At 32.8% G+C, this 24,180-nt stretch overlaps 4 protein-coding genes across 5 annotated transcripts in view; 2 read left to right on the forward strand and 2 right to left on the reverse strand.

The window, feature by feature from the left end:
- LOC116775586 (protein enabled) overlaps positions 1-6,000 on the reverse strand; it is a 37,164-nt gene extending 31,164 nt beyond the window's left edge. The window contains exon 1 of the mRNA XM_061525069.1: positions 5,527-6,000. Coding sequence (XP_061381053.1) covers positions 5,527-5,531 — 5 coding nt within the window. The 5' untranslated portion in view covers positions 5,532-6,000. The remainder of the gene's footprint in view (positions 1-5,526) is intronic.
- Positions 6,001-6,334: 334 nt separating this feature from the next.
- LOC116775704 (tubulin-specific chaperone E) lies at positions 6,335-11,478 on the forward strand. Its single transcript, XM_032668662.2, has 7 exons — positions 6,335-6,771; positions 7,732-7,838; positions 8,635-8,811; positions 9,291-9,702; positions 10,064-10,195; positions 10,507-10,645; positions 11,046-11,478. Exons 1-7 carry the CDS (start codon positions 6,427-6,429, stop codon positions 11,354-11,356), a joined length of 1,623 nt encoding a protein of 540 aa, XP_032524553.2. The 5' UTR covers positions 6,335-6,426; the 3' UTR covers positions 11,357-11,478.
- A 456-nt stretch (positions 11,479-11,934) lies between these two features.
- LOC116775719 (ADP-ribosylation factor-like protein 13B) lies at positions 11,935-15,938 on the forward strand. The gene is made up of 6 exons (XM_032668687.2): positions 11,935-12,418; positions 12,751-12,850; positions 13,678-14,272; positions 14,635-14,764; positions 15,186-15,323; positions 15,400-15,938. Exons 1-6 carry the CDS (start codon positions 12,070-12,072, stop codon positions 15,507-15,509), a joined length of 1,422 nt encoding a protein of 473 aa, XP_032524578.2. The 5' UTR covers positions 11,935-12,069; the 3' UTR covers positions 15,510-15,938.
- A 28-nt stretch (positions 15,939-15,966) lies between these two features.
- LOC116775717 (transmembrane channel-like protein 7) lies at positions 15,967-24,037 on the reverse strand. Of its 2 annotated transcripts, XM_032668683.2 has the most exons (6): positions 23,666-24,037; positions 23,333-23,505; positions 20,820-21,008; positions 19,994-20,101; positions 19,096-19,196; positions 15,967-18,792 (listed from the first exon to the last, which is right to left on the reverse strand). In XM_032668683.2, the coding sequence occupies exons 3-6, from the start codon at positions 20,998-21,000 to the stop codon at positions 16,828-16,830; spliced, it is 2,355 nt and encodes a 784-aa protein (XP_032524574.2). In that variant the 5' UTR covers positions 21,001-21,008; positions 23,333-23,505; positions 23,666-24,037; the 3' UTR covers positions 15,967-16,827. The 2 variants fall into 2 exon arrangements, with proteins under 2 accessions (XP_032524574.2, XP_032524576.2); XM_032668685.2 differs by lacking the exons at positions 23,333-23,505; positions 23,666-24,037 and adding an exon at positions 21,616-21,665.
- Between the last annotated feature and the right edge of the window lie 143 nt (positions 24,038-24,180).

Consider the following 24,180-nt stretch of genomic DNA (forward strand, 5'->3'; position numbering starts at 1 on the left):
TGCGTTATACAAAAAAAATCATTTAATCATTATATTTAATGATATATTTGTTTGTATCATAATGTTTGAACCATTAAACGATGAAACAAACGAGCAGATTTTCGTGAAACTCTGCAGTCATACAGACTATATGAGGAAAATACGAAGGCTAAAATTTTTTAGGATTTTAATTTAATTTAATGTATTATCATAATGCCAGCCAAAATCACAGTATTATTTAACATACTGTATCCTTTTCTCACATTCTCTCTCTCTCTCTCTCTCGCTCTCTCTCTCCTTTCGATTACTCCTGAGCCGTGTCACGAGAACATACGGTGCCTCAAGAATATTTTTCGCCTGCATCACAAGCTTTAGTTAGCATTAAGTTACACATTCCTGAAACACGAGTCAATGTTGAGTCTTAAAATAACTTTGTACGTGTCAAATGAGTAATCTCAGTTATTTATTTTATAGAGGATATAACATTATGGATCTGTCTGTGATTAGTTCGCAATAACCATGACAGATAAATCATTTTTGTAAAAATTACTTTCACGCATTCCCGTCTTGGTTGGTACTTAGTAATACTTGTGCAATAATCTTATTAATAACAACACGAAATGCCGTTTCGATTTGGATGTGACTGATCATATTTAAATAGTTAGAGTGATGGAATAATACAAAGGTAACTTTGCATGAACTTAAAAGTAAGGAAGGATAGAGATGCTATGGCAATATAATTTAATAGGAATCTGATCATCAATCAATCAATCAATCAATCAATCAATTTATCTCAATAGATATTATTTCTAGTTACAGTAATTTATTTGTTTGCTTTAAAATATTATATACTATCAATAGCTTTTGCAGAATGAGGTGGCTCCTGCCTGCGAAATCTTTAACATTGATATTAATATTATATTGTTTGGTAGCGTCAGCTAGTAACGACGTTTCAGATCCATCACTATTACCAACAAGAGCGTGCATCTTCAGATCGCTGTTAAAGTATTGGGTCTTGTAGTCTTTAGACGACACCAGACACACACATATATACAGATTTCCACCGACATATTTACTCATTACGATATCCCTGGAACCGTAAGGCGTAGAGAAACAAAATTTGGTAAGAATGTTCCTTTAAACCAGGAGAGGACAGCTAAGTATTGTGTTGCTAGGGCGTCAACAATGAAAAATTTCCGTTTTTTTAAATATAGCTCTTTGGTCCTGCTCCAAATTTGGTAGGAATGTTCTGTATGTGATGTAGAAATTATCAATGAGCGAATTTTATAATAACTCATCCCCCTAATGATTGCTGCATTCTGTATTAATAATGAAAATTTTAAACTCCTGTATTTTATGCCAAGCGAATTGGCGGTTATGGCTAGTATATCTTTATATATATTTCTACAAATTGAACCTATAGCTGATAACATCGGTGCGGCCAAAGAAACAAAAAATTTCATAACCTGCCGCATGACTCAGAAAGAGAAAGCTTCTCCTTAAACTGATATAATTGTATAAAATCTTTAATACATCTTTCTTTATTTAAGAATAACCCTGTTATATGCGAAAATGTTATTAAAATTACTCTAAAACAAGAAACGAATATAAGATCCTAACTTCGTACGCTATCATCAATCTATTATTTTTTTTTTGCTGATTTCCTTTAATACCACTAAAATTATATTTGCGAAAATTTGTCAGGATGTATGTATGTATATGTCTGTCGTGCAAAAACCACTAAACGGATTACGATGTGACTTTACAGTCACGTGGTTATTGTCCAACAGTATTGTAATAACAGGACCAAGTACCAAAGTAACCGAAGTAACCGAAACGTGGGGAGTACGTAGTTTTTGCAAAAACAAATCACGCGTAGTTTATCCGAAAAGTATTAGTTTCATAAACCTTAGATCTCATTTAGATTTATTTATGTTAAACTATAAACTTTCTGTATTAAGTTTCGCTATGAAAACTCTAACTAAGGTTACAATAACTATAACTGGACTAGACAAAGAGATTACTTGTGACATTGTCACGCGATCATTCTCTTAAGATATTTTTGGGATGCCATTCAAAACTATACTATGTGTAGAACAGAATAGAATATAAAATATGTTTTGTTGGACAGGAATTTTCGTTAACACCTCATTTCCTTGTTAAGTTCGAGGTTTTTTTTTAACTAGGTACGCGTTTATTAGGTAAGTGTAACGAAAAGGTATGTCATATATTTTTTTTATTTTTCTATACATAATGACAGCGGTTTAATGAGTTCGTAATAATAGATAGAAGGGCAATATGATGGTGAAAAAACATATTTTTTACGAAATTATAAAATCAAACATTAAACTAGTACCTAAAAATTTAATCATGTCCAATATATACATATGAGATCGCTTCATATATATATATATATATATATATATATATATAAGGACGTATATAAAACTGTAAAAATATAAATAAACTGACAATTAATTTAATTTAAAATGACGTATGCACGCAGTTATATTTAAGATGACAGTTGACACAGCCTCCTTAACAAAGGAATCAAGATATATAGGGACTAAACCCAGGGTGAAATACTAGTTCATCCCATAAATGAAAAACCGTATATGTGAATACTTAATAATGACTAACAAAATGCGTGATAACTAGTTACCATTACACAACGATGCCAAGGCGACATCACTTATTGACATTTAAATAACCAGTTTGATGGCTCATAGATCGTACGGAACCAGCGGACGAGATGAATGTTAGGAAAACATGTGGCTTAGGGTTCCGCAGGCAGACGCTGATAGACAGAAACTACTGTCTCACGTCTTAACTATCGTGAATTACTTCAAGGACGGGTCATAATTTATATAAAGTAAAGAATTAATAATAATTTTACAAAAATGGCAACACACAATGATCAATCTCTTACTCATTCATCAATAATCTGAGATCATATATAAATCTGTTAATGTATAATAATAGTAACTGGATATATATATATATACTCACATTAACATTATTATTAATATAACATTATACAACATAAAATGCAAATATAATACATATACAAGGAACTTCATAGCAATCCACAAATTCCATTCTCATGATGAATAAAACACCTGATGTTAATGAAATGAGTAACTAGGAGTTAGGACCTACTACAAGTCTCGATACAATTCACAAAAACTATCATAGTTAACGAGAGTAAAAATAGTAATGTTCTGAATTTTAACTAACATCACGATAGAGGGACGTACATGATCGGAATAAAATATTATATGCACACATACTATATATATAGTAATATCTTCGTATAATGTATGGTTATGCATACATGAAGCAATGATGACAAAGTCGAGAATATCAACTGATATATAATGAAATAACTCTTAATACATTTTAATACAACATAAACTTCTATAACAGAACCAAAATATTATTATATAGAAGTCAGAAACATATAACAAATAAAACTATTCATATAACAAAATATACTAAATTCAACTCATAGGAAGGTTATATACATTATTGTGGTAATTAGTAACAATTGTCACAAAGGGAAATTAGGTTTAACAGTGTGTATGTATGTCGAAAAGTTTGCACCTATATGTGTTTATATAAAGTTAATTTTTTCACACTATTCACTATAAACATTTTATAGAGACTTCTAATATTTTCTCACTGGCAACACCAGTGTGTTACCAAGTACAATAAAAAAAATTAAATATTCTGTTAATAATGACAGAGTTTTATTAAGTTTTATACATTCAGAGCTATTTGGTAACTAACCTTCATGCAAAACTAAGACATCTTTATGAAGAGTTAATAAATTATTATTTTTTTTATTTCCGAACAGAACTACTAGGAATATATAATCTTATGGCAAAAACTATATGTACGAAAAAAATATGAAGCCATAAAAAAAATATATAACTTATTGTCCTTTAATTTACTTCTACCAATATCAATCCCACATACAAAACAGCAAGTTTGTGATGATACATGGATGTTCTTCGTACTTTCATGCAAAAAACCTTCACCGATTTTGATGAAATTTCACAGTAACGCAATTCAAAAATCGGAGTAGGATAGGTTCTAATATACCATTTCCATGGTGCGCTAGCATGATCACATCATAAGGTTTGACTTCCGTGTGAACACACCATTTGGTCGGTTACCAAGTATTATTTTAACCGAGCCTGATGCATTATACTAAACTGCCAAAGTCGCAAGCAAAATACTAGTCTGCACATACATTATGGGTAATTGAAGTCGAGATATTAATTTCAAAGTAAGCTCTGTAATATATTTATATAGAAGATTGTTAATGATTTCTTGACAAGGATTTAAAATGACATTTCTCCTGTTGTGATTTTGGTACTGCCAATATGGGCACATATTAAATATATATATTAAAATATCATATACATAAGAATACATAACACATTTGTAATTTTACATATATACATCTATATATAACCGCATAATTGAATTGCAATTTAAAACATGAAGACAGAAGTTAATTTCATTAAAACTATTTTGTTTAAGTGATTACTCACTCAAAACAATTAATAATGCAAAAAGTCTAGGTGTGAATGGAAAATGATTTTATGACATCATATTTTTTATATATTCATTTTCACCTTAAAAGGCCTTAAAATATATTTCCAATATATATTTTTTTTCGTTATTTAAAATATTGATTAAACTAAATATTTGTTATTGCAGTATTTACAATTATATTTAAAAAATCTAATTTGTTGAGGTAAAAAAAAAAAACGAGATTTCAGACAGAAAAAAAAATCCCTCAATTAATTTTCGACAGGCTATGATTTTAGGCTGCTGAATAATATTTTATTTTTAAAATTCAAATCTTTGTAACTGTTTAAGCCAATGTTTTTGTGAAAAAAGATCTCTTCACATCAAAATTCTTCTAACAAAAATCAATTTAAATTTAGAACTACTCATTACTTAAAAACTTTATCAGATAAATATTTATTATCTTTGATATTATTGAAGATTAACATATCCATGAAATAACTATACAGAGTTTTATGTTTGTCGTATTTATGAGCGATCTTATTTTATTTGAAATATTTCCACATGGGCGCGGTATTAGTCATACGGCGTCATCCCCTCATGGGAGCCCTAGTCACCCTTATTCTAAGAAAAATTACGTATCCCCAATTGGAAATTCAAGGTCAAACAAACTTTACAACGAAAATAATATCGTGCGACGTGTGGGGTGGCTCTTCTAACGTAATAGCTAAAAATCAATATCCTTCTATCTCATCCAGCTCGTTGACTGAAATGTTATTAATTATTCATTAATACGTATTGTTTTTATGCAATTCCATTCACTAATGTGTTAATTATTGCCATTAATAGATAATCAATGATCTGTGTCTGTTTACATTGTAATGTCGGTCAGTCCGTTGTTCTGGAAAACTTTATAAATATATCGTAAACATTACCGAGTTATATATAGATCGATTAGTAAAACGTCTGTATTTATTAAATATATCGTTTGGTGTACTTCATACATACCTCATTTTGTCGCTGTAATCCTTTGTCGCTTTGATTCCTAATGCACTATTGCACGGAACGGAACAATTGTTCACTTATAAAATGCATATTTTCACAGACACAAACCGTCATTTCAGCACTGTAGACTCGTATACACGTCCAGCATACGAGTTAGTGGCCATTTTTGTCAAAAAGTTGTAAATTTGAGTTTACGTTTCACCTCCTTCGATTTCAGTAAACGGATAGTGCGAGGACGCTGGCACTGCGCGGAGACAACGAGCGAATTAAAATTTATCCATCAATAGCCGGTCATACACCTCTAATAAAAAAAGTCTAACATAAAAAAGATGTCACTACTCGACTACAGCTGAAGCTTTCGATTCAACATACAGATGATTGTATATTCAAGGAGGAAAGCTTTTTTTTAAAACACAACGTGTGCGATTCGATATATATCCGGAAATAAATTTAACATTTTCGCCCTTATTTAGAACGTCTATACTCGGTTGTATTATACTCTTCGCTCATCAACGACCAATCACCTCTCAGGAAGATATTCATTCTTCTCTGAAATATCACAAGTAGCGGCATCTATTGAGGACCGATATTCTCACTTGAGTCACAGATTTATTCCTCTGGCAATAATTTGATAATGGATAATAAATAAGTTCTTTAACAAATCCATTTAAAAATACCATAAAGGTATTCCGCTTATAGGATATAAAGTTGTTATGGAATTTAAATATGTAACTAAATTTTGGATTGTGATTTTGCCTATTTATTAAAAAAAGTATTTTTATATAGCAATGATAACAATTTTAATGACAGATTGAGTCATATGTTGACAATCGTAGCTTCCCGAAAAGAAATCAGTCTGTTTTTCTTTTGATAAACAGTTCCTTTTTCGAAAACATAAAAAGAATGGTGGGCGCAATGCCTGTTAATTTAATACCAAAATTTTTCAATGGTGCCATGGAGAGCCATAATGGTGACGATTGTGAGAGTCAAGTTTTTATCGGCAGTCGTGTAAAGTGTAATGAAGATTTCGGTACTGTAAAATATATTGGGGAGGTCCAGGGCTACAAAGGGATCTGGTATGGGGTTGAGTGGGACAACGCTGAGCGAGGAAAACATGACGGTTTCGTGGAAGACGTGCAATACTTCAAAACAACGAAACCTGGGGCTGGTTCCTTTGTACGCCCCAACAAAATCGCACCATTCACAACCTGCGCTGAAGCTATCAGGAGATACTACGGCGATCGGGAGGTAAGTAAACAAAAATAAGCATCTTTACACAAAGAAACTTATTTATAACACTAAATGTGTCACCAACCCACACAATCAGCATCCACTGGCTTACGAAAACAAGTTTGAAACCATATTTATTTATTACTATGTAATATGAATAATCATATAACAAAATCCAGATAACATAATAACCAATATATTGTATACATGATAAGTATGTATTAAAATATTTTAATTTGACATACATGTAAAATATTTTAAAATACTATTTGTCATAAAATATACTTGAACTTTATATAGTGATTTAAAAAAAAAAATTATTACAACTCATAAAACACTCGCTTAGTCAAAATATTTACTTCAATGATTTTTATTTAAATATTTCTCATGATAAATATAAATTTTCCACCATGATGCTTTATTGCACTTTTGTTTCCTATAATAAATAGTTATAAAATCATTTGAATCATTTAAATGAAACTAATATGTTTCGGATATACTACGCATGCATTATTTTTTGTTAAAACTACATACTCCTGACGTTTTAGTTACTTTTCAGCGACCGTTATCACGGGTAGACAAGATGTGAATGACTGACATTAACAAAAAAAAAAGCACGCGTAGTAGGTATATCTGAAAAATATTAGTTTCATTTAAATGAATGAAGCTCACGGAAGTCTTAGAACCCATTTAAATCACATTTAATTTTAATATATAGCAGAAGTAGTGTCCGAACTGATTGTAGTATACAACGAAACGATATTAAACTCATAATATATGCATTACTAAGTAGTGAGACTGAATGACAGTACCTAATATGTATAATAAAGTGATCAACCTATGTTACACTCGACCTATAATAATTTAACACGATGGACCCGGCATCCGCACGGTGAATCCATCGAATGCTAAGAGGTTTCGTCTCGTCTGTACCGACCAAGTGTAACTTAATACCCAACGTTGTCAATGCAATTTCAGGATGAGACAGTCGCAGCTCACCGTAGAACAGTCATCAATGAATGGAAACGTGAAATGGGTGCTCCGTTCATTGAAATGGTCGGCTTTGAGAAGATACATCAGAAACAGTGAGTTTGTTTATTTTTAAATAATTTACTTATTGAAACAACATTTTCTAGACATTCAACTAAATTGTTTGATCGTCTAACCAACACTGAGATGAAACCTCTCATCATTCCATTGAGTCACGGTGCAGGTGCCGGGTAGACCGACTTGCGACCCAGGTGTAGGTTTAGGGGCCCCTATTTAATGTGCATTAAACACTCACCTCCACCATCCAAGCTCTTCTCTCTACCTAACCAAATTTGAAATAAACCTACTAGGGCTGCCTCCGAAGCACAATATTATTCAGTTACACCAAAAAAACCCTTGTATTATTAATATAAAATTGCATCATTACAGTATAGATGAAGCAACAGTATAAAATAAGGAATGGGGAACAATTAGTATGTGGTCTGTGCAAATATACTGTATAGTATTAATATGTTGACTAGAAAACGTGTTTTACTTACATAATAAAAAAAAAATTGAATACAAATTATATACAAATAAATTAATTAGTAATGAGGTATTGATATTTATAAAATAATGATTGAATATGATAACTGCCATTTTACTAAATAATTAAAACATACAAATCTATATACTATATATGTTGTTTGTTAAAACTTATTTACAACCTCTGTGACCGTCTGTTTGTATGTTACCGTTGTACACTGATTTGGCTGGACCGATTTTGTAGGAACTTTTGTTGGCTTATAGGTTGTTTAATAAGGAGTAACATAGGCTAAAAAAATGAAGCGAATTCTTGTGTTAATATATATTTCAGTGCATTTTGATAATAAAATTTTTTCTCAATTAAAGGAAATTTGATCGTCTCCAAGAGGTTTGTGTCCACGACCAGAACATATCCAGGGCTGGTGATGTAGCAGCTCTGTGCCCTAACGTTCGAAGCCTGGATGTCTCCCAGAACCTGTTTTCAAACTGGCGGGAGATCATTGAATTATCAGCACAACTGCCATTGAAAGAAATTGATGTGAGGTGAGGAATGTACTTATTATTATCTATAATTGAGAATAAATTTTATAGTTATTAGGAAAACATATAAAAACTATTTAGATAATCTAATCTTTATATATTTGTCCCAATTTAACCTGAAGCTAGCTAAGAAAAATTACTTTAAATTCACTATAGTAACTATATACATAAATACAAATGTTTTATAAGCATCACTACTGGTGAGGTGATAAGGAATATTTACCCTAATTTTGTGTATCAATATATATATATATATATACAGTTTTTATTTAATAATGATTATCTTTATATATTTTATTTTGTGGATTCTTATTTTTTGCAATAATTTAATTACAACAAGACCAACTGACAGACATTTTCATCTCATCTCGCTGTAAAACAAAAACGCGCAGTATCCGAAAATATTTAGTTTAATTTTAAATGAGTACATTGAAAATTCTTAGATATCAACAATATATATATATATATTTATGTGATTACAGTAAGAATCGCATGGCAATCGATATACCTGAAGAAACACTGGAACAGCTCTCAATACACTTTGCTAGCCTGGAGAAGATAAACATCTCGGTCTGTGATTATGAATGGTCGGATGTACTCGCACTCTCCCATCTCTGGCCTAAAATCAATGAGATCATAGCAGCCTACAACAGAATCACCATCATTAACCCACCGGCAGTGACCCTACGGACATTAACAATCCTCAGGCTGGACGGCAACCCCATAGAATCATGGTGTGAGGTCATTAACCTGGGCCTCAAAAACCTCAAAGTATTAAGCCTGAACGACTGTCGTATAGAGGAAATCAGATTTAAAGATACGAAACCGGATGCTAAGGCTAGTGTATTTGAGAATTTAGAAGTGCTGTTTTTAAACAGGAATAAAATCAAAGATGTGAGTATATGCTAACAGTACATGTTAACTTCAATGTTAAGCTTAGTCTACATCGCTGGACTTCATACACAATACAACTGTAAGCCTTGAGGCCAGATTGTGTGGTAATTATACATAATTCAGGACAAATTATAGCATATCCTAATCTGATGTTAGAATTATATCACTGTAATGTTTGATCAAAATGCGCTCAGTATTCTCGGTACTAATCACCAAAAACCCTCATAGTTTAATGTTTAAAAGTAAAATTTATGTTACCTAATTATATTTATAATAAAATATATAGTTAATATAATAAAAATTTATATTAGTTAGATATTTGTATGGGATAATTTAAAAAACAATATTCTTATATTTTCAGTGGAGGTCAATAAGTGAGCTGAATAAATTGAAATCTCTAAAGAAACTTTATTTCTTGAAAAATCCTATCCAATACGAAGAAGACTATGATACCGGATCTCAACTAATTATAGCCAAAATTGGTAATCTTCAGGTACGGAGACGATATTTTTATTATATTCATGCATATAAAACCTTTTTGCAAGGTCTTGGCTGTTTGCATACAATCATTAAGACCTTATATTCTAGTTTGCCTCATTTTTTTTTTAATATTACGGCAACACTACCAGCAATTCTTATTATTAATGTCATTATTGCCACTCTCTTAACCAACTATACTCAATGATATTAGCTCATGATACTTTCTTATACTATCAAGCTATGACAATTATCACTTTAAATCTAAACAGCAAGTATTTTATACGCGGCCAAATAAGGAAAAAAGTTATTAATGTTAAATTACAGGAATTGAATGGTTCATGCATAACTCGAGAACTACGTCGGGGCTCAGAATATGACTACATGAAGAGATATGGGGCCGAGTGGAAGAAAGGGGATGAACAGTTCCACTTTGAGCACTGTAGATTCCAAGAACTGATTGATAGTGAGTCACAGACATATTAATATATATCTATACTATATTTAGCCTAAGTTACTCCAGATTACATGACCTATCTGGAAGTGAAAGTCCCATCAAAATCGATCGATCCGTTTCAGTGATTCATTGTAGCAAACTAAGAGACAAACCATGTTATACATGTATGCATTAAGTAAAATCTTTCACTGTAGTATATTATCAAGTTGGTATTCCATTTTTTTATATATATATATGGACAAACATATTATAGCTACATCAAAAAAAGATCAATAAACACTATGTTAACTGTCTACATCTCATGTTGTTCTCAACAAACAAATTTGCATATTAAGGGTAATCTAAAAGTATATATATACATACTGCCTTTCAATATATGTTTTATTATATAATAATAATACATTTTCAGAATATGGTGTCCCAGACGACAGTCTGCTGGTAAAACAAAATAAAGACACGACTCTCACATCACAACTATTAGAAATAACGATCAAAGATGAAAACGGCAAGATCCTCAAGAAGAAATTCCCATCTACCATGGCGGTACAGAAACTGGTAACACTGGCACAGAGATTATTTTCTAAAGGAAAAATCGGAACACCCTTTCTATATATACAGGATGATCAGATGCACTCGGATGTCATCATGGATAATGTGATGAAAGACCTAGCGTTCTTCTCCATTAAAAATGGCGACACAATATTGGTTAAATTCAGATAATCATTGATCGAAAATCTAACTGAGTACAGCATTGCAGACATAAATATAAACATTGATTAATTGTACCTGTATTTATTTTGAAAATTTGTTTTGAAAAAATAAATGTCCACTATGTATTTTTATACACTTATTTTATTTTACCCATACTTATAAAAATATGTAACAGTAATGATTTTAACGAATATAATTTATGAAAAACATAGTTTAGCCTTTGTCGCAGTGATCTTGAATTATTTGTAATTAACATTCACCGACATTGAGGACGTATGTTATATTTAAACATATGTGACCTTGACGAAATATTTTTCAATAACAGCATGTTCAATAATGTCTTATAAACAATTGTTACAACTATGTACAACTATAATAAAATAAATTTTAACGGTATATCATTTTCTTGTTTGTACTTGAGACTTTAAACTATAAAAAACGCAATTTATTTAAAAAAATAACGAATTAAGCGTTTCTCTACAATTCTTTTTCATAATAGTACTTAAAAATATTAATATCAATAATTTAAATTTCGAATCAAATTAACGCTTAAAATAAATACTGGCCACATCGAAGTCGTACCTCGATCGCTATTGGTAACCGTTGTGTCAACAAAAAAAAATAATGTTTACGAATTTACGAATGGCGGCTTACGTGAAATTTGAAGTTGCTCGTAGAATTTGCAACCAGAAAATGTAAAATACGCGTATTTAGCTATAGTAATGGGTAATTGTTGGGGTCTGTTCCGTAGACGCAATATGCGTCGTCATATTGTTTTAATTCTTATAGGATTGGACAATGCGGGTAAAACGGAAACTGTGAATAATTTAGCTGGTGAGAAAGACGATAAGGTTCTACCTACCGTTGGTTTTAAGGCTGTAAATTTGATTCATAAGGATACGCCTGTTACTATATACGATCTGGGCGGCGGGCCGCAGTTCAGGGAAATATGGTGTCAGTACTACAGCGAAGTACATGGTGTCATATTTGTGATCGATTCTAGCGATTTTTCACGCTTGGACGAATGCAAAACAGTGCTAGAAGAGGTTTTATCGCACGATAAAATATCTGGTGAGTTACCTTATCTTGTCACGGTATAAGTTTCGCGTCAATCATGTTAATTATTTCCTTATCATACATGGCATGCATTTGAACTTGATAATTAATACTTAAAATATAATAAAAGATTAAGTTGAAGATTACTTAGGTTTTTATAAACATGTATCACAGATTAACAGGAGTAAAGTTTGATGAATTAAGATTTAATATCGTTAACTTCAAATTTCTTTAAAATTTTCGTAAACGTTTTTTGGCAAAGCATATTTTAAACGTCATACAACCAACACTAATGCTAACTTATCTTTTCTTTCATATATTAATAATAATTGAAATTATACGTTTAGGCAAACCTGTTTTGATACTAGCGAACAAACAAGACAAGTCGGGGGCTTTAGATGATATAGATGTTGTTGAAAAACTCAATATAGAACCGTTGGTGAATAAGTAAGTATCGAACATTATATATTCTGTAATATTAAAATCTAAAATGGGAATAAAGATTAAAAAACTACGGTTTAACATAAAAGCCATCTAAATAATTAACACATAACCTTATATATACCTGGGCTTGAAATCAACTGGTAATTTGAGTTATCGTAACTTAGATCGAAGATTAGACTGAGTTTTGTCGTTATAAGAAATAAGTAGAAAATAGAAGGAATATATTTTGTACTCACTTCATTATAGAGGCTTTAATGCGACAATGCAATGAGATCCAAGACTTTAGCGAGTATTCATTTAAATTAAACTAATATTTTGTGATTACTACGCGTTATTTATTTTTTTAAACTACATACTCCAGACGTTTCGGTTACTTTGCTGCAACTGAAAATATTACTTTTACTTAGGACAATGTATTTGTAATAGTTCTTTGATTGATTTTTATTATCGATAGTTGTCGTCCATCCGTGATCTAAGTCAATAATCTTATTATATTCACGTTTTGAAAAGCCTTTAACGTCAAAATTACAATAATCTCTTTTAAATAAAACTAATATTTTTCGGATAAACTACGAGATGTGCCCGTCACATTTTATCCCACAGGGTGACGTCTCGAAAAACATTGATGTGATAATATTTTCGTTTGTTTGATTAGTTGGTCTAACAAAAAAATTTTGAGAAGCACTTGGTTGTAATTAAAATTATCGATAAATTCTTTGCATTGGACCCAAAAATAAGGGGTTGTAGGTGGTTTATCAGTATTGATAAGTAAATCTATAACTCTTTATCTTTTATCGTATTATTGTATACGATATAATAATATATTCAAGGTACCGATGTCCTACCTTAGTGGAGTCCTATAGCGCCACACCCATTGATAATAAGTCGAAGAAAATAAAAATTGACCCCGGCCTCAGGAAGGGATACCAATGGTTGCTAAACTACATCGTCCGACGTTACGGAGATATAAACTTGAGAGTGCAAACGGACATACACGCCGAGTTGGAGCGCAGAAAGCGGATGCTGAACCGGGCCTCGAACCGGGCATCACAGACATTCACAGCCGTCAGCGACGACATCGCAACCCAGACTGGCTTCGAGAACCCGAATTTCGGGATCGAGAACTCGAAGGTCGAGGATAAGGAACTCGGAAGCGGCTTAATACACGTGAAGCCGTTACGGAAACCGACGAGCGTTGACTCCACCATAACGATAGAGAGCGTCGAAGACTCTGACAATACTAGTGCCAAACCGCGACTGTCGCCGCTGTTCGGAGCGAGTAACAGCTCTACGTCAGAAACGGTTAGGATAGAACTGGAGCCGAGGAGCGAGTTCAGGAAGCTATCGCCGATCGTTAGGAGTAAGGACGGAAACATAGACTTCAAGAACAGGCCACAGTCCAGCCCCACGTATCAAAGGAACAAGGTAAGCAATACAGAACAGACAAAGAAAGTATTAGAATATAAAATCAAACTCGGCTCTCCAATACACACATACAATAACCAGCTGAGTAGTTACTGCGTTACAGCCAATAAATAAACATACATACATGGAAATTAATTACGATATTAATTTGGACCTAAGTTTTTATCATGACAGAGCCAACATTAATCTATGTTTGATTTTAATTTGCCACCAATCGAGTTAATATTAAAAATCCCTATCACCTGTACAATTGAGAATCAAAAGACTAGCTTGGTCTAGACCAAGACGCAATTCGGTCTAGACTAAGCTGTAATGACCAATAATTAAACAAAAAAAGTATAAAGTGTCGTATATATTCATAGATGCTATCAAGCAAGAGTTCCCAAGAACGCGTTATACTTGCGGAGGACGGGAATCGGACGTGGAACCACGCGCCTACACACGTGGACTCTCAACTCGGGGGGTTGAGGGAGGTCGTCATAACGGAGAGAGGTATCGTCTGATAGATAGATTCTCCACAAGATGGAGCAAGTCAGCTCCTGATAAGATATTCCTACAGCCTTCGTTATTATAAATAAATACATTTATGTCATATACTTGTGACGTTTGCTGTATCAAAGTATAGTCTAATCGGTTCCGGCGTAATCATCCATGCCATTAATTTGTTTGAAACTATATTTTTTTGCATGTAAATATTGTCCAGAGTTAAGTTAGGATTGATATATTGATATATTTAATACAAAATAGTACATTATTAAAACGAAACTGAGCTTACTAGGCGTTTGTCCATTACTTTATATATACAGTCTCTTCATAGTAGAAAAAAATTACCTCCATTTAAATGAGTAAGTACATTATAAATATTGTTCATTTATAATGTATTAATTTTTATAAACATTCATGATCTGTGTAGATCCAGGGAGTAGGGCTGCATCATCGGACATAGCTCCATCATGTCCAGCCACATTACCAACACGACCTGCCTCCGCCTCAAGACTTGTGAGGAGACAGTTGGAGATAAGCGGACACCGGAGGCGACTCAGTCTCAGATGTGAGCTGATACTACACACACACACACACACACTCACTCACTCACTAAGCATAATCTCCAATGTAATATATTTCAGACATGCAACGTAACAAGACCAGCCCGGAGCGAGCATCTATGATGATATACGAGCAGAAAATACAAAGGCACATGAACAAGGGTGACTGCAAGAAGACTGTCATACACTGACATGATGCCCTACAAGGTTCAATAACACATATATTACCTAGCATCCATATACAACATTTTTATAGTATACTATACAAAGTACACATATATGTGTACATACATGTATGTATGCACATCATACAGAATTGTTAATAAACAGGGTTAAAATTATAATTAATAAAAGTCAATTAATATAAAATAAATAAATTAATATTGGCGGTCCTCCAGCCGGATGACATTGTTAAGTGACTATTGTTTAAATTAAAATTGTTATATAAATAAAATATTAAGTTTCTACCACAGTATGAATATTCCTAATATTTTATGTTAAGTTAGATTTGAATTTGATTTGAGACCGCTGTGTGGACCAACATAGTTATATTATGGGAGGTTTAATTGAAAATTGTATAATTTTGTACTTTGTGTACCAAATAAATATTATTGCAATAACTCTGTAGATTCAATTAAAACGACGTGCTAGATACATAGGTTTATTTAAATATGTTCTGGGTCCTGATTGCTACTTGGCAGTGTTGATGGGTAACGCCCGTTACATTAAGATGGACTTGTGTCCCATCACCTCATACAATTCAGTCTCGCATAAAAATACAGTATCATATATATAAAATCTATACTATTTTTTACAATTTTGTCACATTATTTTCAAATAGACTGCGTTCGTTAGCGAGACTTCTCTTTTATTCAGCACATACTACAATTGATCTGGTTAAAGTCATAACTGGCATATATATTGTTATATTTACAACTATTTTTCTAGAATTTAACTATTCTTTCATTATCTAAATTCTTCTAATTAAACTATTTTATTTCTCTATATATAGTATCAAAATCTATGGCATCGAGATCTCTTAGACACAATTTTTTTTTTTTTTTTGGGACCTGCAGCTAAGAATGACATTGGATTAAATCTTACAACATCTCCGGTTAAATGTCAGACCTTTTATATATTTTTCAGTGCAAAATGAGCGGAAACTAAAATGTATAAATATATTTTCCATAACTTACAGTTGCCTCGGTCAAGTGAGTCTAGGAACATCGGAGTGACTTCATTGGAAAATTATTAATATAAACTTACACTAAATAAAATAAACTGAGATCACTTAAACTAAACAGTACGTTGTACTAGTAAATGCTATTTACAAATACATTTGTTGCTTGTGAGAGAGCTGCTGCGGAAAATACGGAAATAAATCTAAATGACTAGGTTCGGTTAAAATTTTCTAATTATCTTGTGTTATGTTATAAGTAATTTTCTATTCGTTTATTCTGGATTTTCTGTGGCTCTCAGAGGAATGTGAAACGACAGTAATATAATATTTTATCTATAACTGTGCTGGACAGAAGAATCTTCATCGGACCGATTTCTTCTCTCACATCTTTTCTGGTGCTGTCTTATGAACGCGCTCAGTCTGTTCAGAAGGAACTGCTTGTCGTGTCCTTCCAGAACTAATTGATTCTTCAGAACTTCCACCATATGTCTGTTAGCGGCGGCGACGGCCCAGTAGTAGTATAGAAGAAAGAGTAATATCGCGAAAGCCGGAACAGCGAACGTAGATGTACCAAGAAGGAACACGATCTCCCTTATCAGAAATGGAAAACCTTCGAAAGTTTCTATGACGAAGCCCCAGACCGTCTCGAAACCTCTGAACGGGCCGCAGGTTATAGACGGTTCTATCTCCGCTATGGAATACGCCACAGGCAAGATAGATATCATGAAACCGAGGAGCAACACGGACATGAAAAGAGATTTAGACCGAGACGCTCTGTAGACTATCGGCGACGGCGTGCAATTAATGAGACACGTGAACTTCTTGATGTAGAAAATAAGAATGCAGAAAATTGTGCCAATTATAGGTAAGAACGGACAGAAGAAAGAACCCATCCATATTATTGTCTGGATGTAGACGATGTCCAGCACGTGTTTGGGAAGGTAGAAGTCTTGGGTGCCGATGACTTTCAGGAACCTGCTGTCGCTGTGACGAGCTAGCATGGCCCGGGGGAAGTTTATAAGGAATGTCATGACGAACTGAAGGACGAAATCCGTCAAGATCAGCTTGTACAGCTGCTGGCCGACGTAGGTCTCCCAGCACTCGAAACGGTACTCCTCGTTCTCAGGTGAGCATTTGATTCTATCAGGATTCGTGACTTGCAGGTAAATTTGGCTCAGCAGCACCGCCAACGACGACAGCCTCATCAAGACCGTCCTGAGCACGGTTATGACTATCGCGTTAGCTGGCGTGTACGTTTCAAATTTTATCAAATAGCCGAAAACCTCGGGCAGGATTATGTTCAGCACCACGATCGCTATATAAGGCAGGAACTCCAACAGCGTGTTGTGTAATTGACTGAACGAGTAAGAGTTCCCCTTGAACTGCATCAGCGGTAGGGCCTCAGTGTGGTTCACTAGCATAAAGTTTTGTACAGAATCTTCGAATCTTGTCGAGTAATTGAACACTACGTATATTAAAACTCCCGACGCGATCAATATTATCAATACTAGTATATTAATCAGGAATCTCTTTAGGTGCATCAGTATCTGACTCTCCCTCGTCCTCATCTGTTTCTCCTCTTTATATCTCTCCTCCTCCAGGCATCCTTTGATCTCGTTAAACAGAGCCTTGTGTTTTATTTTAGCTGATTTGTCATTGTGTATACAGAAGTCCCACCCGCCGAATACTAAATTACAGTACATATAAAACTGGCCCTCGCTCTCGACCAGCCGCTCTTTGAAACCTCTGGCTGCTGTTTTTACGATCGCTATCAACGAAAATAGTGCCCAAGATATGGGGACCAATATGTACGCTAAGGGCATGTTGTAAAACATCTCGGCGTCACCGAAAGCCTTCACGAAATACGAGTGAACCTGGTTACTGTACACGCCATAGAACAATATAGTCTTCTCCATCCAACCGGTACCCTGAATGAGGTCCAAGACCACATTGTCCGTCAGATTCCTCTGAAAATATACTTGAGAGCAACACACCGTGGAATTGTCTACAAAGTCCACACACTCAAAGTCGACTTCCACTAGCAGAACTTTGGGCAATATCAAAAACAATATCACGAATAGCGATATGGACAAGTTTAGTAGCAACAGCCACCTCAGGAAGAGGAAGAACGAGACCACTCCCGTGCCAAATTTCCCCTCGATTTCCCTCAAAGCCGATTGCCACAATTCAAATTTCCCCACAATTTCGCCAAACCGTATCCTGAACTGGTGCCAAACTTTCCTCTGTCGCCACTGCAACTGCTCCAAACCTTGGAGTCTTAGCTTCGTAGCGTTCTGCAAGTAAAAGTAATTATATGATCATCATTTATTTTGTTGCAACCTATTAATTTGTTAAATAAATTGACTCTAAAATAAATAATAATTTGTATAGATAAACATTAATGTATTAAATCTTAGTAATATTACGAGTAACTACGGGAGAGTTCATTTTCTTAAGTTGCTTTTAATTCTAGTTTCTTGGCACGTATTATATTTGTAAGATATCAATTATTAATTAAATATATATATATATATATTTGAGAGGTAGAAATGATTAGTCTTTTTGGAGGGTACTAGTAACAGAGACTAGTGTGATACCTGTAGCTTTGCTTTTATCTCTCTCTTCTGGTTCATGGGCACTGGCATGGCCTTAATCTGCATGATTTCTTCCCAAGTACGTTCTTCATTTGAGAGGTTTTCTGTCGAATTCATTATGGATGGATGATTTATTTTTTGTAAAGTCTTTTTACGGAATTTCAAATAAAAAAAAAAAGTTACAGAAACTTAAATTATTTCAGTAGAATATTATCTTTGGAGTTTTAAAATGGTTCACGGCGTATAGCGTACTTTTATGTACTATACTAAAAACCACAACGTTACGGTAAACGGTGGTTGTGGTCCAAATTGGTGTTAATTATAACAATTGTAGGGGGAATGGGGAGGGGGGGGGGATTGTGTAACGCCGATTAATAAATATACACATTCAGCGAGATAGCACAAGAAGTTAGGAATACCTCCCAAACATCGATGTACCCGGTCTAGAACTAATATTATTTAGTATGACGAAGCAAATTATATGCAGGGCAATATAGTTTGACTTATTCCATATGACCTTTATGGACGACCTTTTAACCTTTGACCTGGTTCAACCTAAAAGTGGTTGAAGCATATGATTGGCCAGATCGAGCGGCATGTCGTCAGGATTATCAACGAAATTGATAGGGTCATAGACCTTTAAAGGATTGTTTTGTAATCCATGAACCATAGTTTGGGGTCTCAATTTAATATAAATATTGTTTTAGCTGTGGTTTATCATAAAAAAACATTGAAAAACACAAATAGATACAAAAAATGTAAGTAAATTAGTATAACTTAATGTTGTAAGTAGAGGATTCTCTTGGGACGTTTATTGTAAATGTAGAAATCGGTAAAAAAAAAAAATGTAGAAGTACTTTAAATTCTTGGTAGAAATGATTTTTAATATGTATATACTCACCAGAGAGGTCAGGTAACATGGACAAGTGTACGTCACGGCTATGGGTCGTCCGGGCATACGTGGACTGTCGCCGTTCATTTTGGGAACGGACTCGTTTGACTGTGGTCGCTGAAGGATTAAGAGCATGCTTGATACTTTATAATTAACACGCGTTTACATCAGCATACTAATAACTGATAGTATCCAGTTTGCCGTTGATACGATTATCTCTAAAGTTATTTATAAAAACAAACTGTCTGTTTACTTCGACGAAGCAAACTCTTTCTAGGGAGTTAAGTTAACTAACTTCTTATATAATGACTAGTAAATAATACAAGCGGAATTTTATATTGAGTTATTAATTTATTGCTAATAAAAAATTTCGTCTCTACTCCTGACTACGATACCTCCAAATTATCGCATATATATAAACAGGGAATTGTTCCTAGCTGACACGCCATTTACCCTTAATGGTCATGGTCTATTCAATCACTGATAACCAAAATCATGTGTCAACCAAATATTCCATACTCATTAATATTACCTTTATCTGAGTAATTGTTCTATGAGACAAGAATGTATATTAATAACTCTGTCCCAAAAGTTTCGGCACAAAAAAAATAATAGTGAAGCAAATTAAGCAAATTGTCCATAAACTACAGTAATATTCTAACATGACCAGGTATAAGCCTCTCACATAATAAATTGCTAATACTGATACGATTTACATGGATGATAGTCCAAGCTGTACTATCTGCCTTTAACATCTTTGGAGAAACTTATGGAATTACGTCTTTGACATCACCGACATCGGGGGACCTATTATAGGAACATATCACGGACTTACTGTTTCTAGCCTGTTTCGAGGGTAGGAGTGTTGCCAGTTTCGCTGCATCGGCTCTTTGGAGGTTTTCGAACAGTTCCCCTTCCCCCCCGGGGTACAACTCCTGGTAGAACTCCCCCCCAGCCTCTTCCCAGCCCTCCTGCTTCTTGGAGCGGGATTTGTTCTTAGAATTACCTCCCGACATTATGACATCTGTAATAAAATTATTTATAATTATGTACATGTATGGTTGTCGTCAGTGAGCTCAGCTGAAATATTTCTACGTGTAAAGTTAAACCAATAGGTAACTATGTTATCCGACATGCATCAATGTTTTTGTATTTGTCACTGGACTCGATACACATTACAATTATTGTTATTCAAAAGCGAGAGAATTAAAGGAAATTCGAGAGTAATTTATAGCTTATATTTGATTCTAATGTCTTATCTATATGACAGTAAAGTTTCATGAATATCAACTCAGTAGTTTTTGCATAAATGAGCAACAAACAAACATTCACAGTCCAAGTGTCCCATTTGTAATATTAGTAGCAAGTTTTTGGCAAAATCTCAATTGTATCTGGTTTTATTTTTAATTTTTTTTCTGACCGTACAAGTATAGTCAACAACACGAATTAAAACATCTGCAGAAGAATTTGACAACAAGGAGATAATGTGAAAATGTTTCCAGCCTTTGTATAGTTTTGGGTCAACTTTGAAATGTCCTTTCATGATATGGCTTCACAAATTTTTGTGTATTATTTGAAGGAATTTTAAATTATTAGTTACTGTACATGAAATATATGAAATGCAAGCTTACCACAAATAATTTATTAGACTTAAATACACTCGTAATTTGTAAATGCTCGTCAATAGACTAAACTAATATTGTTTTGAGTCACTCGCTAAGTATTATCTGATAACGACAAAGCAATTGTGAGATAAATATTATTAATATATATGCAGAATAGATGTAGGGACTTTTAATATTGAAATAGCAGATATAATTTTAAATACTTACATAACATTGCAAGATGTTTTAAATTTTAAATTTACTGTACCAAAATTATTATATAGTTGTTTGTGTAAAGAAATAGTGAAAAAATTAAATATTAATCAACTAAGAGGCCAACTACCTTAAAAAAATATGACATATGTATTAATTAATTTATATTTTTTGATAATTAAGGCTCTTCTTTATTATACATGTATATATATATACATACATGTATTTATCAAATTTACATTCTTTCTAATGATTAAGTAAAATAATTTAATAAGAAAAGCAGACGAATTAAACCAAATTTTTATTTTATAAATCAAAATCCATCATTACATATTATTATAGATAATGTTTATCACAAAATTTATATTCTGATCAGTCATTATAGGGATTTATTATTTGATAATGAATGGGAATACCGAAGCATACTATATATACGAGGAAAAGGAATATTTCAATTTTTTTCACCAACGACTTATAAACTTATTCGAGTATGTGTTATGTTTATCCCGGACACAAGACTATTTCTGCCGTTAGTATTAACCACGACAACTACTAATGATAACTAACACAGAAAAAAAAATTAATTTAAATTTAATAATATGATGAGGTAAAGAATTCTGTTAAAGACGGTTAACATTATTACCGATGTGTCATATCGTGAAGGTAAATTACTGTGAATCGGCCATTTGCTGATAAGAATCAAATCAGTGATTACAAAGGCTTTCTTCATCACTTCATTCACTTACATCTAAATAATGATTAAATTTGAATCACATTCTTCATTATTCATTCATAAGTAATAAAATTATTATGATTTAATAACATTTTATATACTTTTAGCTGATCAATAACAACTTCCTAATACTTAAGCAATTCAAATATATAGTAAATTGGTAGATATTTTTGGTTAATTTAGTCGTTAGAAATCAAGCAATGCTTTGGCTTTCCATTAAAAGATATATCCATTATTGATATAAGATAGGAATATTGTTATGAATTAAAATTAGATAAGGGATGATTGATACAAAAAATATATTATTTTGGACTAATATTAACATTTGTTTCAAAAATTTGTAAAACATTTTGAAAACCGAATTGAATGAGAAATTAAATAGAACACTATCATTAATTAATTTATTTTATTTGCAACCAAAGCTTATTTAATAAATAAATAAACACAGTAATTGTTCACAAAAAAAGCCTGTCTTTAGTGTATTCACTAAAATCAAAATATCATTTATTTCGAATGCCGTTTTTTCTCCCATGACATTATTTATTCCTTAAATGATGATTCATATAATCTTTAAATTATCACAACTAAAGTATGTATCGGTGTTGTGTATTTTTATAATTATGACTATTATTTTCATTAACCTGTCGCTTTATAATAAAATATGTTATTCCATTTTTATTTTTAATGTCAAATTATAGACCTTACAGCTAATTAGACAAGTTTTAAATAGTGTGTTATTAGTAATCGCACCACAATATTTATAAGTAACAAAAGCTTTCTAATGTATTAAAAACTTACCATATTATCTGTTGATGTTTATATATGAACTCCTTTGATCACATCTTTCTTTATATCCAACACGTTTTTCTTATTCACACAGTTTTAATCGTTATATTTTTACTAAAACAAGTAGTTTTATTTCGGACCAAAATAATCGGCTAGGAGTGGTACTGGTGCTGTCCGTTCTGAAACTAAGAATTAAGAACAAGGTTATGGTTGACCGAAAGTTTACTTGCCTGTGATTTTTTCTGAAATAACTGTTTGAAATTTTATAATGAATGCTCGTTTTCAATTGGTTTTATTATATAAAATTTCATTTTATTTATTTTTAGAAATAACATTTTTTTATACCATATATTTTATATTTGCTTCTGAACGTTCGCTCATCATAATAAGCCAAGTAGCGGTAATCTGTCATAGGTGATACTGCATTGTTTAGATAAAAGTAGGGTACTTTAATTCACACATTGGTTAACTTTTTCAATTAAGATCTTGTATGGAGATTTTTAATTGGATGGGAATGTAAATATATCATTAATAGGATTTTGATAATTTTTTACCCTTCAATAAAAAAAAAAAAATGAGTAGAACGATTGGAAACGGATTTTTTTCTAAAACCGTCAACCCCACAGGAAATCTATCTATCGGTGGAAATTAGATGAAAACGAACTGTAAAATGCCTCCAATACAATTTCCGCAGATCAACTCTTATAAAACGACTATCTATTGCTCGCGTAAACAAATCTCTGAGGAAATTTCCTCCATGCAATATCCGGTGCTGGTCGAGATTGGCTGGTATTAGGGGCAATTTAAAGATCGGCCAATAGGTGGCTCTTAAATACATAAATGAGCCAATCGACGCCGTT

Source organism: Danaus plexippus, chromosome 27 (assembly GCF_018135715.1).
Source record: "Danaus plexippus chromosome 27, MEX_DaPlex, whole genome shotgun sequence".
NCBI lineage: Eukaryota > Metazoa > Arthropoda > Insecta > Lepidoptera > Nymphalidae > Danaus > Danaus plexippus.

What these genes read in the sequence shown, in the direction of transcription:
- LOC116775719 (XM_032668687.2), top strand. Translation starts at nt 12,070, where the DNA reads ATGGGTAATTGTTGGGGTCTGTTCCGTAGACGCAATATGCGTCGTCAT. An exon ending in CCACGTATCAAAGGAACAAG is followed by an intron (nt 14,273 to 14,634) that starts GTAAGCAATACA and finishes ATATATTCATAG; the next exon opens with ATGCTATCAAGCAAGAGTTC. An exon ending in GAGGCGACTCAGTCTCAGAT is followed by an intron (nt 15,324 to 15,399) that starts GTGAGCTGATAC and finishes AATATATTTCAG; the next exon opens with ACATGCAACGTAACAAGACC.
- LOC116775704 (XM_032668662.2), top strand. Translation starts at nt 6,427, where the DNA reads ATGGTGGGCGCAATGCCTGTTAATTTAATACCAAAATTTTTCAATGGT. An exon ending in GAGAAGATACATCAGAAACA is followed by an intron (nt 7,839 to 8,634) that starts GTGAGTTTGTTT and finishes TCTCAATTAAAG; the next exon opens with GAAATTTGATCGTCTCCAAG. An exon ending in TTGAAAGAAATTGATGTGAG is followed by an intron (nt 8,812 to 9,290) that starts GTGAGGAATGTA and finishes ATGTGATTACAG; the next exon opens with TAAGAATCGCATGGCAATCG.
- LOC116775717 (XM_032668683.2), bottom strand. Translation starts at nt 21,000, where the DNA reads ATGTCGGGAGGTAATTCTAAGAACAAATCCCGCTCCAAGAAGCAGGAG. An exon ending in CTCGAAACAGGCTAGAAACA is followed by an intron (nt 20,102 to 20,819) that starts GTAAGTCCGTGA and finishes TTAATCCTTCAG; the next exon opens with CGACCACAGTCAAACGAGTC. An exon ending in AGATAAAAGCAAAGCTACAG is followed by an intron (nt 18,793 to 19,095) that starts GTATCACACTAG and finishes TTTTACTTGCAG; the next exon opens with AACGCTACGAAGCTAAGACT.